The sequence below is a fragment of the Xiphophorus maculatus genome, chromosome 4 (assembly GCF_002775205.1).
Source record: "Xiphophorus maculatus strain JP 163 A chromosome 4, X_maculatus-5.0-male, whole genome shotgun sequence".
Taxonomy (NCBI): Eukaryota; Metazoa; Chordata; class Actinopteri; order Cyprinodontiformes; family Poeciliidae; genus Xiphophorus; species Xiphophorus maculatus.
Genome location: NC_036446.1, coordinates 16,119,404 through 16,129,474, shown reverse-complemented (window position 1 = coordinate 16,129,474; position 10,071 = coordinate 16,119,404). Strand labels below are relative to the sequence as shown.

The 10,071-nt window shown below is 35.1% G+C and overlaps 2 protein-coding genes across 3 annotated transcripts in view; one reads left to right on the top strand and one right to left on the bottom strand.

Annotated features, from left to right (window-relative positions):
• The window catches only part of LOC111608336 (testis-expressed protein 9-like), a 32,563-nt gene extending 30,449 nt beyond the window's left edge, over positions 1-2,114 (bottom strand). The window contains exons 1-2 of the mRNA XM_023331757.1: positions 1,926-2,114; positions 1,792-1,814 (exon numbers count right to left, since the gene is read on the bottom strand). The gene's annotated coding sequence lies outside the window, so the exon portion shown is untranslated. The remainder of the gene's footprint in view (positions 1-1,791; positions 1,815-1,925) is intronic.
• nedd4 (neural precursor cell expressed, developmentally down-regulated 4, E3 ubiquitin protein ligase) overlaps positions 1,999-10,071 on the top strand; it is a 36,760-nt gene continuing 28,687 nt past the window's right edge. Inside the window, exons 1-6 of one of the 2 annotated variants that reach the window (XM_023331755.1) lie at positions 1,999-2,081; positions 4,115-4,188; positions 6,041-6,067; positions 7,942-8,020; positions 8,113-8,151; positions 8,905-8,958. In XM_023331755.1, the coding sequence (XP_023187523.1) occupies positions 2,031-2,081; positions 4,115-4,188; positions 6,041-6,067; positions 7,942-8,020; positions 8,113-8,151; positions 8,905-8,958 (324 nt within the window). In that variant the 5' untranslated portion in view covers positions 1,999-2,030. The remainder of the gene's footprint in view (positions 2,082-4,114; positions 4,189-6,040; positions 6,068-7,941; positions 8,021-8,112; positions 8,152-8,904; positions 8,959-10,071) is intronic. The other variant, XM_023331756.1, reaches the window with a different exon arrangement.

Genomic DNA, 10,071 nt, shown 5'->3' with positions numbered 1-10,071 from the left:
CATTACATTCTTTGTTAAGTCACTTAAATCTAGCATAATTATTTTGGTGTAGAAAGGATGCTAAACTCAAACATAAGCTAATGTTGTGTCTACAAATAGGAGATGAATAATTTTCAATTGAAATTTTAGTTGAACGTATAGAAAATATGCAAGATAATGCATTTTGACTAACATAAAATACTATCGCAGCACCAAGAAAATGATACACAAACAAAGACAACACCTTGCAAATTGTATTAAATAGCATGTTTCCCTCTCTTAGGGAAACACGGCGGTGGCAGCATCATGCTGTGGGGATGTTTCTTTCTTTCTGCTGTTTTCCTCAGCATAAGAGTGGAGAATGATTGGACTAACCCATGCATGCAGTCAGTGGATTTAGATCAAATTGTATTCATGTGTCGCAAAGCTCCAGTCAAAAAGAAAATCAAAATCCAATTTGTAGCAAAATAATAAAATCTGATGTTCACAGACATTCTCCACCCAGTCTGACTGAGACTGAGATGTTTTGCAAAGAAGAAATAAAAAACATTCAGCCTTGCTGCTGTCTGTCCCAAAAGACAGAAGCAGGAGGAGAGTCTATAAATTGCAGACTCAGGGGAAGTTGTTAGAGGCTGAAAAACACCTGAGACTGGTTTGGATACTAGCAAAACGATTAAACATAAAGCCAGTGGAATTATTGAGGTCAACGCATACTGTGGTTACATGTCAGATTGGCCTAGTCAAAGTCAAAATCCTAAATACCTGCATAATAGATCAATTCTGATCAAAAAACTGTCAGGCAGTTAAAGAAAAGTTGCATGTTTTTCAGACAAGTCTCTAATTTATGAAATGTGTGTTTGTTGTATAACTTAAATACAACTTTCTCCTACATCAAAACCAAAATGTAGATTTAAAAAATTATTCTGGGTACAGATTTTTATACCCACTTCATTGTTGCCAAAGTAGGTTTTTGAACCAGGGACTTTTTTTATTGCAAGGCAGCAGAGATAATATTAGAGCTGAGATCAAATAATGGAAAACTCCTATAGCCATAAATAAATAACAGGCTTTTCATTTTATCACGGTTAGTACATTTTCAGAACTGAAGTAGCTTAAAAAACATAGAAAATAGGTCTCCTCACACTGCTGGGGGGAAAAAATGATAGGAAAATGTTTTGAATCTGTTTATTTTGTTAGGAATATGTATAATTTGTTTCAGGAGAGAACAGATAGTGTGAAACTACTCCAAAAGTTTTCACGAGACATAGACACAAAGTTTAATGCATTACAATAATATTAAAATAATTCATATCTTTGCCTTTGACAATAATAACTCAATTTAAAATGACTAAATATGTTATTTTCACAGAGTTTAAAAGAATGAAAACATTAAATCTCTAAATTTAACAAGCCTGGATCTTCTTGTTATTAAACTTTAAAATTAAGCAATGGCTGCCAAATTAACTAAAAACTTACAACGTACTCATTTGTATCTTATATCTCTTTGGATAAACACCACTGTTGCTGCAGGTGAATATTTTGGCCTTTTGTGATTTGAGTTTTATGGAAAAAAATGTGTGTTTTCTAAACAACAGCACTTGAGTAGACCTTTTGCCCAATACCTTTTTTTAAAACTATACCTAAAGTAATTTCTTTAAATGCCTACTTTTTACTTTAACTTGAGTAAAAAAAAATAAGTTAAAGTAAGTAACGCTCTGTAAGAATTTGGGCAAGTAGCAATTTGCCAAATAGAGAATATTGCTGACATCTTCGGAGTGTTTAGTGGATTGATTTAATGTGAAAACGGCCTACCATACTCGGTTGTAGCAGGAACCCTGAAAAAAAAAAGGAGGAGGAAGAAGGAGGAGGAGGAGGAGGAAGAGGATGGGTATTACCAATGACGACAAGGCCACAACTATTCACTCGGTCTGGTTCACGGTAGTTACCTGTCAGCATAAGCAGTAGGAAGGACTAGCAGAGACGGCAACACCTGAGCACATAAGGGCTGCCTGTTCTTCGTGTCGCCCTGTGGGAGGAAGAAGAAGGATCTCATGATGGCTGCTGTCCCTGCCTCTCAGATCAGAGGGCTCCCGGCTGACGAGGTAAACCAAACTTAACTAAACGTTAGTGACCGGGGCTGCTCGCGCCACTCGACCGTTGGACATCTCTGGCGCTTGCTGTTATCCGCGAAATAAACTTTTTAAAAAACTGGGGGAAAAGTCGCGGACAGCTATCTCTAATATAGGTTTACTTTCGATAAGTGTCATTTCGTGTCAGGTAAACGAGAGAAAATGAAGCGTAAGATAAGAGGGTAACAATCGATATGACTACATGAGAGCCTAGCTCGAGTTTGTCGGGGAGGAAGCCAACTGTCAACGCCTGCGGTCCTGCTGCTCAGCACGCAAACACCAAACTTTGATAACACAGACTTTGTTTTCAGCAGCGGCTTCACGGCCCCAGGTAGACCCATCACAGTGGGCCGGATTGATGACGCTGATTGCGACATCTCACGATGATTCATAAATTTAATAGGCAAGTCACGACTGGGTTTATCGGGGGGAAATGTCCCGGTGCCAAGCGCTGTCAGGAAATTACGTCACCCATAGACTAAACAGTACTTGTATGGGAGGAGAGGAAAGGCTGATAGGATTCCTGTGGAACTTGGACTAATTTAGATGATTTTATTTTCTATAACTTTGTTATTGGTCTCTGCTGCTCACCTGCAAGCCCAGCCAGCCCAAGGCATGGGTGAACTAAGCGGCAGCTAAAGGTGTGAAATGTCACACAATTGGTGAAAAAACAAAATAAAGCTAGTGAACATTAATCAGTAAAATGGACTGAATTTTCCCCCCAAATAACGGAAAGCTGTAAAGTTAACAACTCTACGAAGTCAACTGTCCACAAATCGCTATATGCTTGCTCGGAGAAGGGATTGCTGCTTGATCCAGTCAACTGGATTGGAAACTTGTTGGTATAATAAACTGAACTTGACTGCATTGAATCACAACTACGATTCAAATTGGAATGTTTTTAGTGTAATTTCAGTCTAAGTGTTTGATTTAGTTGCATATTCTGTATACAAATCTGATCTGTTTGTGTAGCTCTGTCAATTGGAGCTAAAACAGAATTTCTATAAGAGTAAGAGGAACATTTTGATAGTTTTTAAATACTTCATTTCAAGTGCTAAAAAATTATACAAGGGATTCAGCCAATAGCATATGTTGTCTGGTGAATCTTAAATCCTAGTTATAAACTATATTGATAGCTACATTCGATGTACAATGGGTTTCTAAAGAGTATATTGCTTTTAAAGTAACATTATGCAAGTTTTGTATGTTTATAACCGAAAACAACTAAGATTATTTAAGCAATGGTTTGTAAAAGTATTCTATTTAGTTTGATCATAGCTTATTCTTCATTATCTGAAGTCCAAGATGATTGTTAATCGCTTGAAAATAATCTTTGTTTCTTTGCAGTGTGTGCATTTTATCTAGGAACCTTTTCCTCAAGTATGAACCATAAACTTTTATAGGCCCTTATATAACACCAGAAAGATTTAATCACTGCAAGACAAGCCCGTTATCTGATCAAACATATTATGTTGAGCCAAAAACAACACTGACATACTGATGTATAGAAGCAACTATACATGCAGGGGACAAAAATAAATAAATAAAGATGATGGTCTGCTCATAAACATTGAATCATCTTGTAAGCAGCTTCCTAAATTGTTGTCTTGCTTTATTCATCTTTAATTATTGTTATTTTTTAAATATTACGCACATAGCTTATTTTGGTCTAAATTAGTTCGTCCCACATTTTGTAAGACATCTTACTCCAAGCCCCACTCAGGTTTACAGTCCTGATTTTAATTTGACATTTAGAAGCCACTTTTGTGTAATTATTTATTTTTTTGGTGTTCCATGAATGAAAAAAAAAAACAAAGAACTTAGAAAGTAGGTGAAAATATTTTCATTTGTTTTATACTAGTAATAACAAATTCATTGAGATTATATAACTTTTCAAAATGATGACTGCTCTGGATTAAACATCAATCCAGTCATTGTTACATATTTTAACTTTTGTTTTGATCTTATTTCCTTGTTGTTGTTTTTTATTATTATTGTTCATTTAGGAGGCGTCCAGAATCCTTCAAGTGAAAGTCATTGCTGGAATTGGACTGGCCAAGAAAGATATACTGGGCGCAAGGTATTTTTTATTACATTTTTTTTACAATGTCATTGCTTAAATGTAATTTTTAAGTAAATGGAAGTTAGCTTGCTATTAAATAAACAATAAGTTTCAGTCATGACACAATAATGGCAGGAGGAGAAAACACACAGCAAACACATGAATGATGCAAACTTCAAAAAACACAAAAGTATCAGAAAAATCCTTACAAAAAAATCCCATGAAAATCACGTGACTTTCACATGTGACCACATGAAAACCACACATGTGGTTCACACAACTTTTTCATGAGAATGATGTGTGAAAGATGTGAATCATATGTGAAAGCACATGTATACGTGTGATTTTGGAACATTTCGTGGTGAAATCACATTTCCACATGTTATTCACATGTGATTTACACATTTTCACATGTGATTCACATGTGGAAATGTGTAAATCACATGTGATTTTCATGGGATTTTTTGTAAGGGCGACCTGTGTATGGTGGCCTCTGTCGCATCTCTTTCCCGTTTTCACAACCTTCTTAGTGTAAAATATTTTTCATATATACACATATATATAAAAACTTTGATTTTGTTTTGTACTATTATTTTTCTTGGTATTTCACAACAAATTTTATATATATATATTTTTTTATCACACTTAATTGTCTTTATTAAGTGTGATAAATATATATATTTTATAAAATATATATATTTTATGTTTTTTATGTATATGATTATTATATCATAGATATCATAAAATATCTATGATATTTTAATTATTGTGAAGCACTTTGGTCAGTTAGGATTATTATAAATGCAATAAATAAACTTTAGTATACTTTTAGTCTGGTCAAGTCAGTTTGGATATTTAGTTAGGGCTTCCTGTTTTTATTGTAACTTTGTTTGTGTTTTGCATAAATAGGTCATGTTTGTATTGTTGTCTGCCTTAGGAGAACTGACGAAAATGATATTTTCTGCCAACTCTGTCATATTAACATCAATTTTTATTTCTGACAGGTTGCTTAATATGCATTGTCCAATTTTTTAAAAATTATTTCAATGTAAAAAAAAAAGAATTACATTACAGATGGATGTCAGTGTTTACTTGTCAGATGTATTCCATTGTTGACATATAACATTTAAAAATATGAATATATATGTTGTACATTCATTAAATATATCTTAACTGTATAACTATAATAACACAGTCAAGTACTTAAAAATATTGAGAAATGTAATATGGGTATGACAGGCAATCTAATGATATTGACGTGTGAAAAAAATGTGGTGCACATGTGAGAATTATGTGATCACAAGATGCAAGGAACATTGAACACATGAACAAAATACTTGACCACATGTGGAAAATGTGACCCACATGTGATCACATGCTTTCACATGTGAAATTTAGAGACCATCCATGCTTTCACATGTGATCACATGTGAAAACGTGGTTTTCGTGGGATTTTTTTTGTAAGGGAATGCTGCAAACAAAAACTATTGTCATCACAGAAACCTGCAATTAACGAAACATTTATTTTCATTTCTGCAGTCACAAGGTGTCCTCTGCCATTAGAGATGACACTGAGGTTGTTTTTTGTTCTGTAGTTTAGTCCAAAATATTTTTAAACCCATCAGAAAGCTAGAAAACCTGCCACCAGTGTCCCGCTCGTGGCTCGTCGGCTGCTTTTGCAAAACATTGCAGCGTAAACAAGAAGTATTGTGTCTTTGTAATTCTGTTGGAAAATCCTTATTCTTGTGCAATGATTGATGCAAAGGTTTTTAACAAGTCAGTAACCACAATAGGTACGGTCAAAGCACTCAAAAATTAAAACAAAGCAGCATGGTAGTGACTCACCTACACCTTCTGTTTTATTGACAAGGAGTCAAGAGACCAGATCAGTATATCAGTAAGTACTTTTTTTCAATATATTGCTATAGACTGCTGTTACATTAACATTTAGCCCACTACTGGCCTGTTATTTCACTTATTCACTATTCACTATTCACTACTATTTACCAGAATAAGGTCAAACCAAGATCAAGTCAGTATCCAAACCCTTTGTGTCTTTTCTCCAGGCTTTAAGAGCCAACAAGACTTGTTAAAAAGTGCAGGAACACACCTTTGAAAAATCTTCTAATTTTTTCAATTGTGTTTTTAAAATATTGGAACGTAACAGCAAAAAAAAAAAAAAAAAATTAAGGAATCAGAAATAGATGCCCCAGGAACACTGACATGAGTCTGACTGTAGTTTTTGGGAAGCTACTTCTGGTAAAACTTTGGTGGGTTGCTAACATATTTCCATCTCTTTTATTGGTTTTATGTTGGTAATTTACACCTCTTCAAGACTTACACCTACAATGGTGATTTCTTTTTTTGTTGTTATTCTGGGACTTTTCTTCCTCCTTTTATCTGCAACCTATGGTGCCTTTCAAATGTATTTATTTAACTCTTCAACGGATTTTATGTAAAAGACCTACATGAAGTAATGGATTACTGTGATGCAGATGAAAATTATACTCTACAAGCAAAAAGAGAAATATTTTTGCGTGCATTTGTATTTACTCAAATCAAATCTAGGGCAATCCAGTGAAATTATGCAGTCAGGTACAAATGTTGCTGTCACCTCTCTTTTATACAGAACCGATTCACTGTAGATGTCACCTTATAAATACCTTTTACTAAACCAGCAGCTCCAATTTACATCCACAAGTAGGGAGTCAATGCAATAGACTAATCCAGTAAATATTCATATAAAACCAAAAAGTATTTAATTACTTTGATATGATTTAATTTATGAAAATAATGTAACCATAAAAAATAAATAAAAAAGTGATGTGCAGGTTTTGGTCTGGTTTCAAAATAATGAAACAAACACAAAAAAGTAACATCATTATTACAAAATAACACATTTTGTAATAATGAGAAGAAAAACACCAGTACTGTACAGTAATGTATCTATGTTGAACAGTGCAAAGTACTTCCAGTAACAACAACTACTGTTTATTATATGATCTCCAAATAGCACAATGGACTGAATTTTGAATTTATCCTTCAAAAAAAGGGTTTAGTTGAAACCAAAACTCCAGACTGAAGACTTTCATTATTCAGTTTTTGGTAGAAAGAGAAAAATGATAAATCATGAAATAAGAAAATATTGAGTTTGTTGCAATTTATCATACAATTAATTGATTTATTGAGTATTGTGACAGGCCTAAAAGCTTCATGATTTAGTGAAGTATCTTGAGAAATTGTACTAAAGAAGTAGTAGCGTTACTTGAAAGTGAGATTACATGAGCAGAAGTGCAAAGTATGAAGCGCTTCTAGAAATTCATTTCAAAACGTGGTTGACTCAAACATATTTTCCAGATTTTTTATTTGCAAAAGCATCGCATGTATGCAAGTCACATTAAATCCCAAAATTGAATATTGAGGTTGTAACATGACGTGAAATAGTTCAAGAGGTATCAATGGTTTTGCCCTATGCAATACCAAAACACTTCAGCAGTTAGGCTTGGGTAATGAATAATGTAATGTGCAAGATGGATGTGGTTTTAATGAACTCTAACTCGAATCATTACCGCAGTAACTGCAATCATTATGTGAGCAGTGAGTCACCAGAACTAATGTTACTGTGTGTTTTTTCTTGTTAGAAGTCAAACAAATAATGTTTTGCTTCCCTCAGAGATCAATAAAAAATGTTACAGAAAAAATTAAGAACCAAAACAAATCTTCTTGATTTCTAAATTTAATCACATGCTTCTCTCTGCTTTTCTGTTGCAGTGATCCATACACCAGACTGTCTCTTTATGATCCCGTCAATGGAGAAATCACAAGTCTGCAGACTAAAACCATTAAAAAGGTGAGTAGGTTCAAACAGCACCTGAACTTGCTTCATTTTATGGTATTTGTATAAATGTTTTTGTTTTTTTTCTTATTTCATGTTACTTGAAGACTCTGGATCCAAAATGGAACGAAGTATTCTATTTCCGAGTAAGTTACACTTAAAATAAATCAGCAACCACATTCAAGCATGAATGTGGTTGCTGATTTCCATGGATGCATGGATATATTATTTGTCATATTATAGGATGTCATAGGATATGACATTGTTGTCACTAATGGAAGATCCATCCATCCATTTTCTAACACCCTTGTCCCCTAGTGCAGTGGTCCCCAACCCCCGGGCCAATTGGTACCGGGCCTCGGAAGAAATAATTAAATACTTCAGTCTCGGCGCTCACCTCCATCCCCCCCGTCCGTAGCAAATGTGCGAAGTCTTGACCGGTCCGCGGTACTAAAAAGGTTGGGGACCACTGCCCTAGTGGGGTCGGGAGGGGTGCTAGTGCCTATCTCCAGCTAATGTTTCGGGCGAGAGGCGGGGTCACCCTGGACAGGTCGCCAGTCTGTCGCAGGGCAACACAGAGACAGACAGGACAAACAACCGTGCACACACACACTCACCTAAGGAGAATTTAGAGAAACCAATTAACCTAACAGTCATGTTTTTGGACTGTGGGAGGAAGCCACATGCACAGGGAGAACATGCAGACTCTGTGCAGAAAGACCCCGGGCCGGGAATCGAACCCAGGACCTTCTTGCTGCAAGGCAAGCAGCCCCTAATGGAAGATAAACTGCATAATTTGGATTATGTTTGAAAGCATGTTAAATATGTAAACAACCCAATATCCCTTTTTGGATTAGTAAAGTTGCAACCACACAAAGATCTTCTACTTTGTGTTTCAGGTGAATCCCAGAACGCATCGGCTGCTGTTTGAGGTGTTTGATGAGAACAGACTGGTAAGCTGTTTAGATTTGTCCAGCTTATAATGATTCAATGTAGGCTGATCTTATTTAGAAGCTCTAGTTCCCTCTAAAGTCAAATTTAAGTCAGTTTGTCAAATGAAAACCCAAACATGAATCTAGAATTTCTTATCTTGGACTCTTGTGGATGTAGCATAGAAATATAATTAGTTGTTCTTGATTCATGGCAGCTGCTGAGGTGAAATTATGTTCTGTGTTTGGATACCATAAATGCCAAACAGGAGAATGTGTCATGTTTCCATAGATGCGGATATTCTCCAGTCAGTGCCAGAATGACTTTGCTTTGTCTGCCTGTCAAAGATGCAGGAGGCCCTTATTTTGCCATATTATGCTGGATATTGCTGGAAACATATCATAGCTTATTACTCTGAGCTGCAAATAAGGGTAAATTTGGCTTCCGTTAGAACATCCTAACGTCTGTGAGGGTGGGGATTAAGAGCTGTGGATCAAATCTGGTGTTTAGTTTAGCTGTGTGGTTTAGTTTTGATCCTTAGGCAGAAATCAATTGAATGCACACTGTGTTAGCAAGTACTCCTTCATTTAACTCGTCATCCCACTAAACAGCATGCAATCGTCACATTTAGTTGTATCTTTAAATGTATTGATATTTACTGACGCTGTCATGGAACTAACAGTTGAAAATTAGTTCAAGTGATGAGAAAAATCAGCTGCTGGTTAGCAAACATCAGAAATCAGAGTTTAGTGCTATTACCATGACTAAAAGATGGTATCACAATGTTTTCTTCCAAGTCTTTGCTTTAGTTTGGTAACCTTGAAATCAATGTTACCATAAAACACGGTAACATAAAAAAAAAAAAACCTGTACTGTTTTGTTTTGCACACTTGAACTGCAAAAGCTGTACATTTAAATTACAAATTATGGTTTTGCAACTAGATGAAGAGTAAGAAAGGAAGAAAAAAAAAACAATTAATTTTGGCAACTGAATAAATCCTATCTGCATCACTTAGTTTAATTAAATTGTACATTTTCTTTTCTTTATTTCTTTACAGTCATGATGTACTCTGTTATAAATATGTACTGACTTTTAGGGGAAAATAAAGAAACATTATATATTTTACATAAGCTTT